Source organism: Schistocerca gregaria, chromosome X (genome assembly GCF_023897955.1).
Source record: "Schistocerca gregaria isolate iqSchGreg1 chromosome X, iqSchGreg1.2, whole genome shotgun sequence".
Classification (NCBI taxonomy): domain Eukaryota; kingdom Metazoa; phylum Arthropoda; class Insecta; order Orthoptera; family Acrididae; genus Schistocerca; species Schistocerca gregaria.
In genome coordinates, this window is record NC_064931.1 from 449,558,846 (window position 1) to 449,581,724 (window position 22,879).

General features: G+C 36.3%; 1 protein-coding gene across 2 annotated transcripts in view; it reads right to left on the minus strand.

Annotated features, from left to right (window-relative positions):
* LOC126298648 (uncharacterized) overlaps positions 1–22,879 on the minus strand; it is a 432,853-nt gene that overhangs the window by 11,188 nt on the left and 398,786 nt on the right. For both annotated transcript variants that reach the window (XM_049990060.1, XM_049990061.1), the window contains exons 5-7: positions 19,255–19,324; positions 11,224–11,286; positions 11,005–11,111 (exon numbers count right to left, since the gene is read on the minus strand). In XM_049990060.1, the coding sequence (XP_049846017.1) occupies positions 11,005–11,111; positions 11,224–11,286; positions 19,255–19,324 (240 nt within the window). The remainder of the gene's footprint in view (positions 1–11,004; positions 11,112–11,223; positions 11,287–19,254; positions 19,325–22,879) is intronic.

Genomic DNA, 22,879 nt, shown 5'->3' on the forward strand with positions numbered 1-22,879 from the left:
TGGTTGGTAGGTTAGTTCATTAGTTTGTGTCATGTTGCATGGACCATTTGTACAATTAATCATAATGATGTGGAATGAGGCCACAGTACACATTCAGTTGTAAATAAAGCTACATCGAGACCAATTAAAAATTACATTTCTTAAATACAAGTATGAATAAGTTATTTGCACTCATTATCTTTTACATATTACAGAAACAGAAATTCATCGACAGAATAGAACAAATTGTGAAGGAGAATCTTTTTTTTAGTTTGTTTTCAGATTTAACCTTTTTACCTGTCAGATGTTTTATATCACTCAGTAAGTCATCAAAAATTTTAGTGACAGAACGTGCTCCCCTTTTCGCAGTAAAGACAACCTTAATGTGAAATAATGAATGTCATTTATTTTTTCTGATATTGTAATTATGGGCATCACTGCTCCCTTCTCAGCTGTATGGCTTATTTACAACATGCTTCTTAATGGAATAAATATATTGTGAAGTAGTAGTCAAAATATGTAATTCTCTAAAGAGATGTCTCAAAGGTGATCACAGATGAGCAGCCCATTTCATTCTTGAAGCATGTGTTTGAGCAGTAGAGACTTTCATTTTTAAAGACGAGCTGGCCCAGAATATTATTTAGTATGACAATATTGAATGAAAATGTGTGAACTATGCAAACTTACTGATTTGACTCCTATCAAGATTTGCAATTAGTCTAAATGTAAGTGTGGTTGAACTAAGTTGTTTTACAAGTTCTAAGATGTGTTTGTTTTCTTTTTTTATTTATATTGTCATCAATATGGACACCTTAACATTTGAAGTTCCCTCTGCAGTCGTTATTCCCTCATCACATGTGAAACTTATCATTTACGTGCTACCTCTAGATAAGCAGAACTGAACATGTTGTGTCTCTTATAAATTGAGAGAGAGGCTGTTTGGAGAAAATCATGCGATAATACTTTTTTTACCATTTCTTCTGTTGCTGTATGTATATTTGGATTGATAACAATATTAGTGTCATTTACAAAAAGAACAAAACAATGGCTCTGAGCACTATGGGACTCAATTGCTGTGGTCATCAGTCCCCTAGAACTTAGAACTACTTAAACCTAACTATCCTAAGGACATCACACACATCCATGCCTGAGGCAGGATTCGAACCTGCGATCGTAGCAGTTGCATGGTTCCGGACTTACAAAAAGAACAAATTCCGCTTATTTTGTGTTAGACAGAATGACCCAAAAGACTGTTAACATTTGAAAATGCATTAATTCACAGAGTAATGTAGAGAAATACGTAAAACTTAACACACATGCATGAAATGACGTTGGATTTTATTGATACCAGAAAAAGTATGCAAGGACTGGTCAACAGATGGTGTTGGACAGCAACACTTCAGTGACCTCATGAGAATCATGTACAAAATGAGTTGTAGTGAAAGAGGGAGTCAGATGCTCAGGCAACTGCAGCATGTTCACTTTACCATAAAAGGCACTGCTAGCTAAGTTTTACTATCAAAATGGAGAATCCACTACTGCAGCTTTACAGTCCTATTGCTGTAGGGAGCATTTTTAAATGGGTTAAGGTCCTCTGATGACTAATGCTGTAAAGAAAATGATCACAAAGTTCAAAGCAATGAGTAGTTTACATGATTGGCCCCATTGTGGACAACCACGTCCAATTGCTACTTCTGCTTGGCCAGTTGATGAAGAAATAGAGACTTTAGTGGGTTCATCAATGAATGGTGAAGTCAGCCCTTACAAAGTTGCACATTGCAGTGGTATTCCACACACTATTGTTTGGAGAGCTTTAAAGTGTACCCTCCAATGATATCCATGAAAAATCTGACATCATCATGAACTGTCAGCCACCAATCTTGTGACACTGAGATCATTTGCAGTGTTGTAGTTCAGAAAATTGGGGAAGATGACAATTTGTTGTGTAATGTGTTGTGGGCCAATTAAGCCCATTTCACACTCCAAGGGTATGTCAGCACCCATGCCTGCAGACTTTGGGCTACTGAGTTACTGAAAATCCTAGACCTGTCATGAAAACCCTCTTGCATGATGAGAAAGTCATGGTGTCATTTGAATTTATATCATATCATATCTCTCTTTGAAAAGCTACACCTCAAATTTTCTCAAACTGTCGACATGATGGGTGTGTGGTACATCAATATGTTACAGAATAACATTAACCCTAGCCTCACCAATGAACACCTGCTGGAATGTATGAATTTTACACGGAATGTCACTTAACCCCATATTGCTACACATGAGAAAGATTGCATGTGCACATCATGTGGTGGGGATTGAGTGCTGAGCTGCCACTTCCATCATGCTTGGCCTATCACAATCACAGAATACCTCCCATATTGATGTTGTAATCAAAAACAACATATGGCTTTTGAGCAATTCTCTTCGAATTTACATTTAAAAATGTACTGCTATGGAAGGTGCAAATCACAACAACATCTCTTTTTTCCTTCCATTTCATCATCATCTGCCTGCCTCCATTCCCTCTTATCCCTAGCTGCATTGTGCCGAGAATGTATGTGCTATTGCTGGTTATTTTGTGCACCAGATTGGGACTGGTGTACCAGTTGTCAAGATAAATGCAGTGACCTTTCCTGAGTAGATCATGTGCCAGCTATGAAACAATTTGAGAATTTATGATTTCTTCTGGATATTGGCTCACCATAATTAGTGTGCTTTCTGGTGTAAATGATAAAGTCCCACTCATGCCCAGAACTGTTTTCACAGAGTTAATAAAATTTGATGCTCAATCTGGTGTGATTTGATGGAATAAATTGTCTTCATCCAAGCTGTCCTTTTCAGAGCAACAATGATTCATCATTGGTGATGTTTCATTGTGGCATGTATACTGCTCTGAATTTACATCACAGCTGCTCCCTAACTGAGTTAATTTTAAATAGTTTCTGCTGATAGTGGCTATTGGATCATATGTGGTGATTTCAACAAAGTGGAGGAATTTCAATAAAAGATTAAACCATTTTTTACTTGTCAGTATCCTGAAGAAGGGTGTGTCAGCTGATTCACTCTTTTTGAAAGTGCATCTAGTGTTCTGGTTTGTGAAGAATTCTTTGAAGTATGAGCATGCCAGTAAGTGTTTTTCACCTCATCCATTGTAGTATCCTGCCCGCTGTGAACCCTGGAGCATGCTGCTAAATTGTGATGAGAAGCTATGGATTGTTGTATATGTAATTTCATCTGTTCAGCTTATATTTTGTACAAAGCAACATCCACAAAACTTACAAAATAACTGATCACATCATATTGTTTTAGAGGCCCAACTGTACCATAACAAATATTGATCACAAACTGAGCTAAAGTCCACAAATGCTCTAGGTACCATCTGCTGCAATAGTGTCGTCACCAAATGTTTCTGAACTGATGACACTTTCACAAGCCTCAACATCCATATTTTGAAAAATGTCACTGAAATTATCATCACTTTCTAAAAGTAGTAGCTCTGTTTCTGAATCTAAAAAATAATTTTCTTTCACTATTGCAAAAGATCACTCACTAACATGGTGGTAAACACACACAAAAAATGCACACTTTTTCTGCTGCTTCACAGGACACACACTGTTGACACATACTTCAGTGGAAAATGTTATAACTAGCCCAAAATATGCCATGTTACCTGAAGAGAGTTGCCATCTAGTGGACGAAGCTCAATTAATACTACCCTTTCAACAGCAGACTGATAACTCATCATTCCCAACACCTAATAGCCACAGAATGTAGTGACTGAATATATCCATCCAATTCACAGTGAATTAGTAGATTGTGAACACACATAGCTGTCATGCCCATTGAGAGAATTAATCTTAACTTATGGGGATCCCAAATTCTTGAACAGTATTCAACAATGTGTTGCACCAGGATTCTATATGCCGTCTCCTTTATTGGTGTGCTACACTTTCCCAAAATTCTCACAATAAAATGAAGTCAACAATTTACCTTCTCTACTAATAACCTGACATGTTCATCCCATTTAATATCACTGATGTGAATGTGTCACACAGATCACTACTAATGCTGTAACAGAAAGTTACAGGATTATTTTTCCTACACATACACATTAACTTACATTTTTCTCGATTTAGAGCAAGCTATCATTCATCAAATCAATCAGAAATTTTGCATAAGTCACCTTGTACTCTCCTACTTTCATTCAGTGAAGACACCTTCCCATACACCGCAGTGCCATCAACTGACAGCTGTAAATTGCTGTTCACCCCATCTGACAGATTATTTGTGTATACAGAGAATAGGAGTAGTCCTATCACATTTATTTCACCACTGCAAACTGTTTCAGAAACCAAAGCAAAATGGTGCAACATATTTGTTAAGTGCTGTATCATACAGTAATTTATTTTTTGCATTTGAAGGATAACAACACCAAAACAAATCATGCTGAGTTCATGATACCAATGAACCAACACATGATGCAGTGGTTAGGTAGAACAGATGCATCCAGTGTGGTCTAACAAGTCTGAATGACAAATTTAGTGGAAGACCATCAATGTGCTAAAAACAAGAAATCTTAAGAGAAAAGGAGACCCTGGTGCTTTTAGACCAATGTATCATAACAAGATAGTGCAGAAAGTGCAGATCTGTCATGTACAGATTTTGATCTTGCATCATATTTTAAGCATGATAGAGATGACCACCTACTCGGTTCCACAGCTGCTTACACCCATTCAAAAACCCCAGCAATCTGAGGCAGCAGTGGAAGTGTTGCAGCTCTAAGAAGCCAATCTAGATAATGTCACTGTCTGCTTATTCACCATGGACAAGTGCTAGGTGTAGCATTGTGCCTCAGACAAATGGGAAAAGCAAGCACCAGCACCAAAACAGGTGAATACCCAGCCATCATCAGTCAAAATGCTGAGTGGTTTTTGGGACTGTTATGAAATGGTGTTAACAAATTATGCTTTTAAGGGGGAAAACCATCTCAGGAGAATACAGTCAAAAATTCCAGGAGAGGTTATGACAGGCTCTCAAGATGAAGTGTTGTGGGAACTATCCAAAGGGGCGTTTTTAATCCCTGACAATATACTAACTCATTCTGAACAGGACGAGGTTGCACACGGTACTTCTCTGGTCTACCAAATTTTTCCTCAGTGCCTGTATTCTCCTAACATGGCTTCCAGTGATTTCTTTCCCTTTTCTCAAATGAAGAAACAATTCTGTTACAGGTGTTTTCAGGATGATGACAAGATGATTTTTGAGGTGAAACATTTCTTGAACAGACAAAATTCAGACTACTTCAACCAAGGTCTCTGCCAAGACAACTAACATTGGGGTAAATGTATTGCTCTGTAAGGCTGATTGTGTAGACCAGGACTATTATCATCACCTAGTCTCACAGTCACAGCTAGAGTTTTTTGTTATAATATTTAAAGTCTTATGACTACGTCTTGTATCTCGCAAGTACAATGAAAATAATGTTGTGGACTTCATCCAGGTTACAGAAAACATGGAGGATTTATGCAGAGGATTTGGTGAAAAATAAATGAAAGTACTCAGAGTAGTTGGGCAGGAAACAGCCTGTCCAGCAACTTATTCTATAGGATTAAAAAAGGTCTGGCTGTAGGAGCAGCAGCAGCAGCTGCTGCTGCTGCTGCTGCTGCTGCTGCTGCTGCTGCAGCAACAACCCACACAAGTATGGGTTTTTGTGAAGGTTATGTAACACCTTGATCAGCCCCATTTAACACTGCTGTCAGCAATGTACCCTGACATTTTAATGAATTGCTGCTGAATGATTTAGACAAAAAAATCTGGAAACCTTAGTCAGCTGTTACAAACTGACTTTATTAATGAATTTCCCATCTCTTGTGTCACCAGATAGCAAAACCACAATTGATATCATTTTCATGAAATTGATGAAGCTGAAAAAGTTGAACATTTAACAACCTGTTCATTTAATATCTGGATACGTATTGCAATAGCAACAACAAACACAATTTACAGAACATAGTACTTTCAACACATAAAGTACAAGTACAGGTTGTGTGTAACACTGAACACATTGACTGGACAACAGTAACAAAGGTTACAGAATAGGCTGAGCACTCATTTGAGATTGCTTAAATAATACTGTTTGTTTGGTGGCTCACCAGAGCACACCAGGGGGTTGACTCAGGTGGCACCTGTAAGTGGGCCTGTGAACTGTACAGATCTCTGAAACTGCATGCACCATGAGTGAAGGTACATGAGATAACTAGTAAAAATGAGCAGTATAGCACTATACATCTCTGGGAAATATACTGGTGAAACAGTGAAGCTTATTAATTATATCAGGACACAGAACTACAAGAGCAACAAAAAATAGGTGGAAGGAATGAGGCATACATTGAAATAGACATTAAAGCAAAAATAAATTCATTTCATAATAAATATGTGCCTATATTTTACAGTAGCCTTTCTGAAGAAGTTTTCATCACTTTTTAAATATAGCAGTAAATGTAGAGTGAAATATGTTATTTCAGCTGAAGAAGTGTCATGTGTACTGAAAATGTTATCCACAAAGTTTAAACAACTTTTAGATGCAGCTCTAACATCCTTCATTGAAATTAAGACAATTTAAAAGTGCTCAAGAACTAAATCTCTCAAAGGGCTGATGGAACTTTTAACAGGAGCTTTAATAAATAGATTCAGATACAAATTAAAATATGGCATCAAACCTCTTTACAAGAAGGCTGGTAGGAAATATTTTAGTAGCTATCATGCAATTCTCTTACTAATAACTTTTCTCAAAATATTCGAGAAAGCATTGAGCTTCCTATTACTGTAATATTTAAGTTAAAATGAACTAAGTAAGTCACCACAGTTTTAATTCAGAAGAGCTGCCTGTTTGACATTTATACATTTACTCAATAAATGTTACCAGTTGTTCATCTTTTGCTATCAGACCGGTCTAGCCCCCTACACAACAAACATCTGTATGGTCATGAATGAGCAGGTTTACAAATGACATACTTTTTCTCAACAGAACCATGGTCACATCCAGGTCATTTAGATAACTGTATTTTTACTTTAGCTTAACCTACAATGAAATCTAATAAACACTGTCCAACTTTACATCAGTGGTCCCCGTATGATAATCTGTAGTGGTGGTGGTGGGGGGGGGGGGGGGGGGGGAGGGGAGAGGAGGGGGGGCAGAGGAGGGGGGGGGCAGACCTGGGAGTCTGGAGAATTTTTAATATTTTAGAAGCCAAGTGGTGCCTTGCAAATAGCCGTTAAAAGGTTCCAATGCTGACCACCTTAAGAACTTGCAGAACATTTAAATCATTTTCTTGAAGGAAAAATGCCTAATTAAAGTATATTGTTTCATTGGCCTCAAAGGTATGAGGAGAGGGGAGTGGCAGGCTGTGGCGCCCCTTGGCCCTGGATGTGAGTGCCCTTTCCTTACACAGATGATATAGATATATTTGGGAATTCATGTGGTGTAGTGGAGTTGTTAAGCACTATTATTTTGGTTTGTTTCTTAAAATTGTTTTCATTGTCTGTTAAAACATTTAATTCCCAGGGAAGGTGGTAACATGTTTTTAGAGTACCTCTTTTTCTCATTCATGGACATTAGAATGACTACACTGTAGGTAATGTAACTGATATTGTTCCTGTAATCCGACTAAGTGTGTGACCATTGACAGTTCAGTCCAGTGGTGAGGATATGATGTCACTGCCCAGTTAACATTATTGACAAGCCCAGTTCCCCTCTCTCATACCAACTGGTCTACAAGTAAATGGCACCCTATTGTCATGCTATTTGTGAGAGCACTAGTAGGGAAGAGCTGTCCTTCATGCTGGCCTGGCTTGTCACTTTATTCCAAAGTGTTTATTTGTGTTTTGGTCCAGAAAAATAATGATTATCAAGAAGAACTGAATGCTACAATTTTCAGGAAATAGTTTTCTAATTTTTGGCACCAAAACATTCCCCTGGATTCAATTATAATAATAGAAAATGCACCAGGTAACTCCACTGCCTTAAGGAATGCTTCATCTGCACTTTGAAGGAAAGTCACTATTTTGTTTGGGGTAAAGAGAAATGTGTAGTTGAAAAAAACCTTGAACCTGGCAAAAATAAGAAGGTAATGAATCTTTTAAAGCTGTGCAAACCAAACATCCCACACTTTCATGTCAATGGACTGGCTGTGGCTAAGAGCATATTGTTACCAGGCTTCCTCCATCTCACACCCATTTCAGTCCAACTGAACTTATATGTAACTAGGTGAACTGTAACATAACAAGAAACAATAAAAAGTTTATTCAAAGAAGTGGAAATGTTGACAGAACTAGTTGTCACCAAAGTTAACCAGAGGACTGGTGTCAAGTTGTGAGCCATATTATGGTGGTACTTGAGGAAACTTTGATCAGTTAAGGGTTGCTGATGGAACAGATCAAACAGATGATAATTTTTGTCAGCTCCAGAATGAATTGTGGGGCTGAGGAAGAGGACACTAAGAGAGTCATCCTTTGGAATTGTTCTGTTTACGCCATGATTTTGAACATCTATGAAATATTTATTGGTGTAAGCACCACATACAATACCATCATTTCCTTATTACTTAACAATGCTTCACATATGGTCAGCTAACAGCCATGTACTGACAATTGGTATGGCATGCCCAACACATGCTGCCAGCAATACTACCCTCCACTAAATCCTCACAGAACTGTCAAAAGTCATATGTTGTTTTAATTGCATAGTGGTCCTGAATTTATAAATGTTACTCTGATTTTCAATTTGTGACTGGTTCCTCACAACACACTATATAAGAGAGGAAATTAATTGTGAGGCTGGCAGTAGCATATATAGTTCTTAAACAACTGCCTACATGAGGTCTGAGGATGGATACCAGTTACTATCCTTAGAGAATGTTTTTGTACAGTGGATGCTTTTGCAGACTTGCAACAGAATATTGTTCCATGAAATATTAATTAATGAAAGTATGTAAAGTGTTGCTTTCATCACAAAAATCAGTTAATGTGTGTACATGAACTGTTGCTGAACTATACATTATGATTAGGTCTATAATACATGATTCTCAATTTAGATTCTGATTAATATGTACAGTCATACAGGAAACTGAACACTTACTTTAACACATTTTCTTTCCTCCATGCTATATTTTTGATAATGATAAATACTGCTTGGCACATAAGCATTGTACCTGTTATTGCAGTTCTATTATGCTTTATTATGATACTTGCATCATCAGCAACAAATTCTGTTATAGGTCATTTATAAATTGAATGTTAAGGAACACCAGTAGTAATTTGTTCCTACTCTGAAGGAGAATCATTGGGAGAATGGCATAATCTGTCTAACATGACACTTTATGTTTAATATCAGTCAAATATACTTACTCCTTGCGCCTTGAAAGTCATAAACCCCAAGTCTGTCCAAAATAATGTTTTCATTTGTGTAGTTAAATGTCTGTCAGATCACAAAATTCCCACTGGGTGAAATTTTGTCATTAAGACATTGTAATTTATGGCCAGTGAAATGGCAGATGGAAGTGGAGATTTCCTTTTAGAATACAAATTGTGAGTAACACAGAATCTCATCTTTGCAGATTTGCTTAGCTGTTCTATTTTTCCCCTTAACTTTTGAGAGGGATGCTATGTCTTAAAATGGTGATAGCTATTAATATCTGCCCAGACACCATTCTTAAAGAGCAGTGTAACAATGACATACTTAAGCCTGTCTAGAAAATATATAGTGACAATTAAATATTCGACCATAAATAATATGGGCAAGTACAATAGTTATGTGAAGAACATATGCTTTTAACATTTGGCCTGTAATATTAACACCTCCATGATAGTTTTTCGTTTAAGAGAGTGAATTTTTTCCCTAATTAATAATTAGTTAGAACAGCAACAAGCTGAGTGAATTGTTTTGGTACTGAATCTCAAGTACACCACAAAGCTTTTTCTTCACAAATCACATGACTAAGTTCCTGTACTCTGTTCAGGGAATGATATTTAAAGAGGCTTGCTTAACCTTTGTAGTCATGGACCCTTTGATCATTGACCAATTATGAAATCATCTTTTTCATTAACAGACTTCCCTGTTTCCCTTCTATCCACTGCCCACATAATTAAAATTTTATTTTTAGATTGCTTAATTGATTATATAACATGCAAGACCTGTTGTTCTGGTGCTTGATAAATTACAATAATTTCTATAACATGAAAGCAGATGAGATCATTCGACACAAACTGAAAGAACACAAGAATACCTTAGTAGTCTTTGTTGTTATTGTGGCTGCAGTGTTCTTAAAACTGAACGTAATCTTCATAAGATGGTAGGTTACAGTTCAGGACAAGGCTGTAACGTAACAATGAAAGAACAACTTACATTACACCATGTGGTAATTTATAAAACTTTTTGTTCCAACATAGCAAGTGTTACATCATTCAAAGTGGTTAAACATAAAGCAACACTGTTTTAAATTTCTTCTAGAGTGCCCTAAATCTGAAGAAGTTACACTTAATATATACCATTTTTCTGATAGAAAACATCAGTGTTTATATCCTGACATTGGTTTCATCTTTTTGGGGTTTGTTAATGAAATATTGTGTTGAAACAACTCTAGCAAACTATTTGGGTAAGTAACACAATATCTTTCAATTGGATAATGCCTGCATGTACTAGTACCTTTGCTCTCAGAGTGTCAACAACTGCTGTACAATTTTTTTGGCAATCCAAAAGACTCCTCAGCTGTTCATTTGAGCATACACTAGTCTTAGAGAGAAAACTTTCTTTTATATTACTATCAATTTAAATGAATCAGTCTTATATGTAGATGAATGTAATGGATAAATTACATTCAGACCAGATTCTTTCAATCGGCTGGGATATGGCTGCCTTGTATATGACTGAAATATTATACAACGAAGTACTGAATATTAAGCATTATTAAAAATTCTCATGAAAGTCTATGTATTTTCTATTCATTAGGATCTATTTTGTTACCTCACCTGCATTTCTCTACCCTGACTCCTTGCTTGTAGTTTCCATCATTATTAACAATGAATAATGTTCGATCATCTGCATTCTGGCCAACCTTAGGGTACAGCACAGTCTCCTGGTGACAGAAAATCTTAATCACTTAAATAGCCATGTCTTCTTTTTTTCTAAAGTTAGTTGTACAGTATGCTTCAAAATTAATGTTTTAGTTTGTTAAATGTGATACTCACATCAGAGTCACATACTGAGTCATCATTGGCATCTGCATCAATTCTTGTTGCAACGTCCTCATACTCCCAGGAGGGGAAAAGAAAAACATCCGATTAACATTTCATTACTGTCAGTTAAGAAACACAATATTCATATGATTAAACACAAAATTTTGTGAAACTTCTTTTTTACTATCAAGTGACAACAAATATGTCTATGAAATACAAAATGTACTCTTCATATATTTGCACAACAGGTCTATTTTATTGTTGAGGCTCTTTATAGATAAATCACTGAGACTATAAGTAAAAATGCATTGAAAACTACACTCTTTGATTATATGTTTGATAATGCATAATATCTTATGTTTTAATGCTCAGTTGATGAAGAAGACAGTAGAAATGGTACATGAGCTAGGATAAGAGGAAGACAGAGAAGGAAACTGACCCTAACCTTTTCAAAAGTAAGTACCTCTGCATTTGCTTATGGAATTCTGAGAAACCACAGGAACCATAAATCTGGATATCCCAGAGAGGACTTGAATAGCTACCTTATTGAATGTTAGTCCAGTGTCTTACTAATGTGCCACTTCACTCACTCAGTGTTTGATAATCAGTTGTCTGACTTTCAGATATAAGCATAATCTTATGGCATGACATTACTGCACTTCAGAGTAACATTTTTTTAATATGCCTACTGCTATGATTTTAAACTTGATGTTACTTTTATTAACCTGCAGAGTTTACTATATAAATGGAAGTACTTTTTTCTAAGAAGAAAGAAAAAAAAGAAAGAAAGAAAAGAGAGTATTGTTTTACCTTTTAACTGTCCCTGAGTAGATTTCTGAAGAATAATTTATGAGAGGGAAAAAAGGGGAGAGAGAGAGAGAGAGAGAGAGAGAGAGAGAGAGAGAGAGAGAGAGGAGAGAGAGAGAGAGAGAGAGATTGTGTGTGTGTGTGTGTGTGTGTGTGTGTGTGTGTGTGTGTGTGCGCGCGTGCCTATTCTATGAACCAATAACATTACTTTACAATATTCCATATCCCATAAAATTAGCTAGCAATAACAAAGAAATTATATATAGAACTTTGTATACAAAAGAATTTTTCACCCAAATATCTGAACATAAAGAAGCAACTGAATAAACATTAGATCTAAAAGCTGTGGTAAACATTAATTAATATTATGGTGTATGGTACAAAGATATAATGATGAAATATCTATTAATATATTGTGACTAATCCAGTCACTTCAAGTAAAAACTGCCTTGAAAGTTTCTATTAAAATTGCAGTTACTGTGTTTAATAAATGGGTAATAGGACTTGTACACACTAAAATGTCAAACATATGAGGTCTGTTCAAAAAATTCAGAACTTTGTCCACAAAAATTTTCTGCACATACCTTTCACTTATTGTACATGGCCTCCTTTGCAATACTCTCCTCCACAATTGATACACTGCTCCCACCACCATTTCCACTTCCAGAAGCAGGTTTGGTATGCCTCTTACCTATCATTGCAAATCATTGTCCTTTCAATGGGGTTTTCGACTTTGAAAAAAAAAAAAAAAAGTCCCCAGGGGATAGGTATGGAGGGTACAGATGATGAATCAGCACAGTGATTTCATTGTTTGTGCAATAGTCCTTCACCAACAGGTCACAGTGTCTCACAGACATCAAAATACGCCCTGATAATGTCATCAATTAACAGTTTGTTTCTGTAACATGAATTCATGGTGAACTAATCCTTCAAAGTCAAAGAAAACTGTCAGCATGGCTTTGACATTTGACCTGACCTGACAAGCTATTTCTTGTCTTGGAGAACCTTTCCAGACCCATTGTGGATACTGAACCTCAGTCTCAACATCATAACCATAGTCCCATGTCTCATAACCAGTTACGATTCTCTTAAGGAGCAACTCATTCTCATTTTCACAATGCTATACTTCACAGACTTTCTGGTCTTGGCTCATGAGCCGTGGCATGAATTTGGTGGCCACACAATGCATTCGAACATGCTGTTCAGGAGTTCATGACATGATTAAATGTTAAATTCTTCTGCAATCTCTTGTACAATCAGTCTTTGATTGGCATGCACAATTGTGTTGATATTCCTGACATGAGTTTTGTTGGCAGATATTGAAGGGTATCCTGAATGAGGGTCATCTTTAATTTATATCTGGCCATTTTTAAACCATATGAACCATTTTTAACACAGAGTATGATTTAAGTACTCTTCACCATAGGCCTCCTACATCATTTGGTTTGTCTCTAAAGGTTTCCTTGAGTTTCATGCAAAATTTAATGCAGTCATGTTGCTCCCCTAACGCTGCCATCTCAAAATTTGCAGACTGTGCGACATAATTTTCTACTTAATACAGCACTGAACAATAACTAACAGACAGACATACAGATTAGATTAGATTAGTACTTGTTCCATAGATCATGATACGACACTTCGTAATGATGTGGTACATGTCAGGTTAATAAAAGGTGTCTATACAAGATATTACATGACACAAAATATTACATGAGACTTAATATTTTTAATTTTTTTTGTGGGGGTTGGGGAAATTAACCTCTTGCTGTATCCAGAAATTCATCTAATGAGTAGAAGGAGTTGCCATTAATAAATTCTTTTTATTTCCTTTTACATGCTATATGGCTATCTGTCAGACTTTTGATGCTAATAGGCAAGTGACCAAAGACTTTTGTGGCAGCATAATTTACCCCCTTCTGAGCCAAAGTTAGATTTAACCTCGAGTAGTGAAGATTATCCTTTCTTCTAGTGTTGTATCCATGTACACTGCTATTACTTTTGAATTCGTCCAGATTGTTAATAACAAATTTCATAAGTGAATTCATATATTGGGAGGCTACAGTGAAGATACCAGGCTCTTTAAATAAGTGTCGGCAGGATGATCTTGGATGAGCTACAGCAATTATTCTGATTTACATGCTTTTGTGCAATGAACACTCTTTTAGTAAATGATGAGTTGCCCCAGAATATGATGCCATAGAAAAGCAGAGAATGAAAATAGACGTGGTAAGCTTTTCTGCTGAGATGTATATCACCAAAATTTGCAATGGCCCTAATAGCATAACTAGCTGAAGTAAAACGTTTCAGTGGGTCTTCAGTGTATTTTTTTCCAGTTCAACCCCTCATCAATGCATACACATTGAAGTTTTGAATATTCTACCTTAGCTACCGATTTCTGATCGAAGTCTGCACGGTGTCTCAGCTATCTTGTCCACCCAAAATATCTCTGGAACAATAACAGCTATTGGAAAACGACTTTCACCAGTATCAATGTAGGGCTGGGGCCCATGAATGTACATATTTGGAAACATTCTAAAATGAAAGCATGTGTGTTTTTTAACACAAACTTATGTTTTTTATAAATGGACCTCCTATATTTTTTCTTCAGCATGTGTAATCACACCTCCATACTTATCAAGAGGGACACTTACTTGTGAACCACATCGTGATTACGGGCAGCATGGAGTTCACGCCTGTATCTCAGGACATGTGCTAGCAGCGCATGTCGGGTGTTTCAAGTGTCAACTTCGCATCTCAATATCTCCGGATGTGATGGGAATATTGTGATGCAATCAACGCCATTGTGTATTTGCTTTATCATGCTATGGATTGCTGAAGAAAAAATATAGGAGGCCCATTAAAAAAACATAAGTTTGTGTTAAAAAACACATACACTTTCGTTTTAGAATGTTTCCAAATATGTACATCCATGGGCCCCAGCCCTACATTGATACCAGTGAAAGCCATTTTCCAATAGCTGTTATTGTTCCAGAGATATTTTGGGTGGACAAGATAGCTGGGACACCCTGTATATTTATTAATGGTGTCATTCCATTTATTGTGTGGAACTGTATATACTGTGTTTTGTCACAGTTTAATGAGAACCCATTTGCAGAGAACCACTTAATGATTTTCTGAAAAACATTGTTTACAATTTCATCAGTTAATTCTTGTCTGTAGGATGTGATAGCTATACTTTTATCATTGGCAAAAAGTACCAGCTTTGCATCTTTGTGGCTATAGAATGGCAAGTCATTAATATATATTAAGGACCGCAGAGGACCAAAGGCCGAACCTGGCAGCACCCCATTCTTGATTGTTCCCCAGTTTGAGAAACCACCAGTTCTTCCTATATTATGTGAACTGCTTATTTCAACTTTCTGCACTCTTCCAGTTAGGTATGTTTTAAACCACTTGAGCACTGTCCTATTTATACCACAGTACTTGAGCTTATCTAGAAGTATTCCATGATTTACACACTCAAAAGCCTTTGAGAGATCACAAAAAATCCCAACGGGTGACTTCCAGTTACTCAGAGTATTTAATATTTCATTAGTGAAAGTACATATAGCATTTTCCATTGAAAAACCATTCTGGAAACCAAACTGACATTTTGTTAAAACTTCATTTTACAAAGGTGTGAAGCTACTGTTCGATACATTACTTTTTTAAGAATTTTGGATAAGGCAGTCAGAAGAGAGATTGGGCAGTAGTTGTTGACATCAGACGTATCCCCTTTTTTATGCAGTGGTTTAACAATGGCATACTTTAGTATATCTGGGAAAATACCCTGCTTCAGAGAGCTATTACATATGTGGCTAAGAATCCCACTTATTTCTTGGGAACAAGCTTTTATTATCCTGCTGGAAATGCCATCAATTCCATGTGAGGTTTTATTCTTGAGAGAGTTTATTATTTTCCTAATTTCAGAAGGAGAGGTGGGTGGAATTTCAATTGTATCAAATGGTGTAGGTAAGGCCTCTTCCATTAACTGCTTTGCTCCTTCTAATGAACATTTAGATCCTATTTTCTCTACAACACTTAAAAAATGATTATTCAAAATGTTTTAAATTTCCAGCTTCTTGTTTATCAAGTTTACATTCACTTTGATGGTGCTGCTGTCATCCTATACTCTTGGTTACCCTGTCTGCCTTGCAATAATATTCTAAATTGTTTTGATTTTGTTATCAGAGGTATTAATCTCAAACATGATGCACATGGTCCTGGACTTTTTCATAACCTTTCTTAATTTAGCACAGTAGTTTTTATAATATTTGGCTGTTTCTAGTTCATTACTCTTTCTTGTTGTGTGGTTACAAGATATTTTTATTCCTTTAGTAAGCCAAGGTTTTTTTGCATGGTTTCTTATAATTAGATTTAACTACTTTCTTGGGGAAAGAGTTTTCAAATTCTCTTACAAGTGTATCATGAAATAAGATATTTTAAATTAGCATTGGGTTTCTTGTACACCTCATCCCAGTCTAAATGCTGAAGATTTTCTCTGAAATTTCTAATTGTTGAATCATTAATTGAACACACAACTTTGGAGGGTAGTTTTCAATTACTGACTGGAGCTATGTCATATACTGTAACTAGCTGAGCATCATGATCAGAAAGCCCATTCTCAACAAGACAAGAATTTATGTTTTTAAACCTTTCTTGGTCTATAGAAGTGTTATCTATCAATGTGCTGCTGTCCTGTACTACCCGGGTAGGAAAATTAATGACAGATGTCAAATTGAAAGAACCAAGCAAGACTTTCCAGGTCATTCTTCCTATTACACTCCTCCAGTGAATCAACATTGAAGTCCCCACAAATAATAATTTGCTTTCCCCAATTCGACAGATTGCACAACAAGGCATCCCAGTTTTCCAGGAATAAATGAAAGTTTCCTGAAGGGGACCTATATACTGTTACAATTATAAAAGAGCCCTCCTTCAGTTTAAGTTGCCAGGCACCTGCTTCTATATGTTGCTCTAGACAAAACTTTTTGTACCTAAGCTTTCTACACAGTGATAACTTTTGACATATATGTTAACTCTTCCTCTCACCTTATTCTCTCTACTCAAGTGTGCAGCTACTTTATAACCACTGATATTTACTGTTTCCATAATAGACACAATGTGATGCTCAGACAGGCATAGTATATCTATTACATTATCAGTTTCAATGTCATCTAAATAAACCAGGAGCTCATCTACTTTATTCTTCAATCCCAGAATATTTTGGTGAAAAATGGAAAAAATTATTTTTTTACTTTACTTTTGTGAGAATCTACTTTTTTCTTTAATCCACCAATATTTTGGTTACATATGGTTACACTATTTTTTACTTTCCTGTTGTGAGAACTTTGTGAGTTTTGGATCTCTTTAGCAATTGCCTGCCTGAACTTCTCATTGGACACTGATGTTAGTCTAAAAAAGAGGTATATCCCTGAGTACTAGTGTCCCCCCTTATGGATTTCGCTAACAACCCTGCCAGTTTACCCTACCCTTCCATATTAAAGTGTAGGCCACGCCATGTGAAATCCCCCCTATCAATAGCCTTGACAGGAACCAATCCTATGTCTGACAGAGAGGCTGCCCTACGCAACTGGACCAACTCCACATTTACCCTCCTGACAGAGCGGTTCAACTGGGGCTGATCATGCAGCACAAAAGCAGGCACCAGCCCAACACTGGTATGGGTCATTGCTGAGGCTATTTTCATCAGGTCACACTCAATACTGCAGCCCTGATCTTTATCAATACTGTTTCCCACTTCACCCACTATCATCACATGATCCTGCTTTGTGAACAATGGAACTTCTGGTAGTTACACATTAAACATAGGTGTATGCAGGGATGCCAACTGCATTTCACTCCTACACATCATTGGTGCAAAACTGTGATTGTTCCAGAATGTTTTGAACAGACTTCGTATAGCTGAGAAAAACTTCTCCAGGCATAGTACTCTGTAGGACTGCAGAGACACATAGAACCTTAATTCTTTCTCAACTGAATAAATCAAAAATGAAATTCTAACTGTGTGTAGCCTAAGAATGTTCTATATCACCTGGAATAGACACCTCCTCCATGTCCTATTAGTGTACTATAGTATCATAACAATATTGAAGGATCAGAAGTACATATTGAAATGAACAGTCAGTGATGAAAATTAATTATTGCTTACTATTTATAACATCCTCCAAATGAAGTTTTCAGAATTGTAACTGGTATTACAAGTACATTTTTTCGAATTTTAACTTTGTTTCAATTTCAAACAGAATCATCAAAATAGCTAAGTTTTTAATTTACAACACTGGAATGTATGCTTAACTGTCTTCAATTAGGACCTATTATATCTGTGTTCTATATAATGCTACTGTACATGTGTGTATGTAGCTGCTCTAATTTACTGTTGTAATTCTGTTACAATTATACTCCTGGAATACTGTTAGAAACTGTACTGCCAAGGATTTAATGGTTTTAATTAAGGCACTTTACTATGAGGAGATGGTTGATCAATGTTTTCAGTTGCAAGTACTTCAATGACATCAGACACTGCTGTTTCTGTCTAACCAGATTTACAGGTATAGAAATTCATTAAATTCATATTGTGTATTTGCATTATTTATGTAAAGCTAATAGTCCAACTGATTAACATTAGCATGTGTCCAAACTGAACAATTACTATTCATTATATCATACTTCAATAATTGTTGTCAATATATTGTGTGTGGTGGATTTAACTATAACAGTCTCTCATTTCTTCATAAATGTATCTGTATTAAATTGGTTTTTGTTTGTTCAGCAGAAGTAAATGAGAATAATGTGCTGACCTACATAATTTGGTCTTGACTAAAAACAATTTCAATTGTTTATTGTAATGTTTAGGTAACACTTTTATGGTAAAGATATTAAACAATTGTGAGATCAGAAAGGCAACGTTATACTTATTCAAATAGCATGGTAAGGCATATTGCAGGCATCTCCACTATGACTGGTCATTTTAAAACAATATCAAGGAATATTACAAGCTAAATCCATAAGGTAGATGAAATTCTGTTAAGGAGCAGTCTACTCTCAAAAACTAGATCAACTGACATGGTAACAGTGAACAGAAGTCAGTTAGTATTACTGAAGATTTAAACTTATCATATACGGCTCATTGCTTGTTTGATTTTGAAACTGGACTACTTTAGACAGAATTTCATTCTGATAAGCTTCAGAATAGTATATACAATGTATACTCACAATATGATCATCTTGAAAGTAGCTACTGAAGTCATAAGCTGAGTTTGCTATAACCTCTTCAATATAATGACTGAAAAACAAATATTCGTCTATTAGTTGGGTACCCTGCAAGTTTACAAATGCTGACACAATTAAAAATTCATTTCAACAGAAATATTCAAATTTTCTTATGTCTTTTACAATTATTCTTTCCTCCTTGAGTGTCATGAACCAATTCAATCAATCCCAGTCAGTTAACAAAATAAATTACTTTCCATGATTTTTTGGAATATGTGAATGGTAGATACATGTGTGAGAGTGAGAGTGAGTAAAAATTTTCACTTCTTACAAGTGAAACATTTCAGCTTACATCACTAGACTCAGGTGATAGCTTAGTCACTACATGGAGTTGTTGTTGTTGTTGATTGATGGTTGATGATGATGATGATGATGATGATGATGATGATGATGATGATGATGATGATGATGATGATGTGCATGGCTTCTTGAGTGTTTGACATCATGATCTCTAGTGCATATACTAATAAAATTCTGAGAAATTAAGCAACTCTTGCAATACACTAAAAACAACAACACAATGCATCCAGGTGCACAGTCGAATGTTTTCCTCTCTCCTCTTTTTGCTAGCAGGGTATAGGAGTACTGAATCATATGGATCATTTTCTCAGCTATGAATATCTTCCAGAATGAGGAGACGGATACTGGCAGAAGTAAAGCTGTGAGTACCGGGCGTCAGTCGTGCTTCGGTAGCTCAGATGGTAGAGCACTTGCCCGCGAAAGGCAAAGGTCCCGAGTTCGAGTCTCGGTCGGGCACACAGTTTTAATCTGCCAGGAAGTTTCTTATGAATATCTTTTTAATCAGGTGGGGGGCACCAAAGGGACTGAAGCAGTTGAGAAAAATTTTCACACCATATCTGCTTCATAGCCTTCAGGAAAACAAATAAGCATAAGTATTTGAATCACCTTACTGTCAGCATGGAGACAGCAACCTATAAACTTCAATGTTGAAAATTTTATTAAAACCTTTATTTGTCCAAAATTGCAATGTAGAAAACAGTGATTAATAGTTGCAACAACTTAAGTGGTAATCTTCAGATCTGGAAATTGTTATAGAAGGTCACAAATATTTCACAGTACAGTAGCATTAACAAGAATAATTATGTAAAAGCTGTAGGTCATTATGGTGTTAATATCCTTGAGGCCAGGTCAGACATAGAACAACAACAACAACAACAACAACAACAACAACAACCTCAGCCCATAGGCGTCACTGGATGTGGGTATGAAGGGGTATGTGGTCAGCACACCACTCTCCCGGCCATATGTCAGTTTCCAAGACTGGAGCCACTACTTCTCAATCAAGTAGCTCCTCAGTTTGCCTCACAAGGACTGAGTGCACCACACTTGTCAACAGCACTTGGCAGAACGGGTGGTCACCCATCCAAGTGCTAACCCAGCCCGACAGCGCTTAACTTTGGTGATCTGACAGGAACCGATGTTACCATTGCAGCAAGGCCATTGGCCAGATGTAGAATGAAACAGAATAGAGTTCTGCCTGAGTTCACCAAAAGTAACAGCACTGGCTTCACATTAAGGTTTACCGTTTATTCAGACATGGATATAGGTCTACCCATCATACATTCCAATAACCTTGGATCTATATTAACAAATATTTCTACTTATAATCTTCTATATCCACACTAAAAGTTCTATAAATACTGTATATATTACACTACACTACCTTGCACAGTGACATTAGTTCAAGATCTTCATTCTTGTGTTAATGAAGCCACCACTATTTACTTCTAGTGAATGCTGCTGTCTTTTGACTTGCATGGTGTTTGGTGAGAGTTTATTTTTGAGGACATCATAATGTTAAGCTACATTTTATAAATATAATGTTGATATTTATGTATAGCTTCGTAATTAGTCATTGGCTATCTAAGATGAACTCACTTGGAAGTTGTTCACACTACTTGTTTTTCTGCTTTGATTGTTATTCTGTTCAATGTATCATAATATGGGCACATTTTACATGTAATTAGTAGTAATGATAAGGGCAACCAGTACATTTCTTCAACATTAGTTCATGTTTCACATATACATGAAGCCATGTAAGACTTCCACTACCAGCCAATTATTCAAGTTATTTAACTTCCTACAACAAGCTGCAGATGAATTTTTTATGTATTGTATTATAGTTTATATTACTTACAACAACATTAGTTGAACAGCATTGCCTTTTACAAGGTTGCTGTCATATCTAGAGGTTGTCTTTTTCCTGGCTTTCATATTGTTCAAAGAGTTCCCGTGTAATTTCATTTAGCATCTGGTTATACAGTAGTTGGTGATTTTATAGTTAAAAATGTAAAGATTAAAATGTTATTTGTGTTAATTCTCTCTCTGTGACATCATTAGCTTTTCATAATATTAGGCCATTTTGCTTCAGTTTCATTACACAGATTTTACTAATTTTATAGCTACATCTATTGGTTATGTCATTTATTTTGAAATCACTACTTTGTTATTTTTTCCCTTTTAATTATTGTATCAGACTACATCCCATTTCATTACACTGTACTACCACTTAGTGGCATTTTCACTAACTTGTTAGCCCATGTGTGCAGTGCCAATCAGTTACTTTACTACCTTTCATTTATTTATATATTTATTTATTTATGTATTTATTTATCGATGCATTGATAAAATTCTTTGCATGGATGTCGTCATTACACACACATATACATTCATAAATTATAATATGAGGTACATGGAAAAAAACAGGCTATACATAAGAGATTCATAATACAAATATACACGTAAGCAATTTGTCATTTCATTATGTTAGGCAGGAGCCTGCTTCAAAAAAAGAGAAATGAATTGCAAGACTCTTCGAGTAATTCACCTTGGTTTTGTATTGCATGGAGTAAATTACAGACTGCCAGCAACTGTGTTATTTACAAGCATGCTCCACCCTCTTGATCTGCTTTGTAATTGATCAAGTTACTTATTTATTTGTAATAATTTTATGTTGCATGAACTCTGTAATGCAGTAAAAAATATTTTAGTGAATATTCTTTAAGTTATGTTTTAAATTTATGGACTCCCTTTATGTCTTCTATCTCTTTTGGCAGTTTATATCTGGTTTAATGATCATGTATGGAATTCAGAATGAGATTTTTACTCTGCAGAGGAGTGTGTGCTGATATGAAACTTCCTGCCAGATTAAAACCATGTACTGGACCGAGACTGGAACTCAGGACCTTTGCCTTTCAGATGGTAGAGCAATGGCCTGTGAAAGGCAAAGGTCCTGAGTTCGAGTCTTGGTCTGGCACACAGTTTTAATTTGCCAGGAAGTTTCATATCAGTGCACACTCCACCTCAGAGTGAAAACCTCTTTCTGGAAACATCCCCCTTTCTTTCAGGAGTGCTAGTTCTACTAGGTTCGCAGGAGAGCTTCTGTAAAGTTTGGAAGGTAGGAGACTAGGTACCGACAGAAGTAAAGCTGTGAGGACGGGGTGCGAGTTGTGCTTGGGTGGCTCAGATGGTAGAGCACTTGCATGAAAGCCAAAGATCCCGAGTTCGAGTCTTGGTCCAGCATACAGTTTTAATCTGCCGGGAAGTT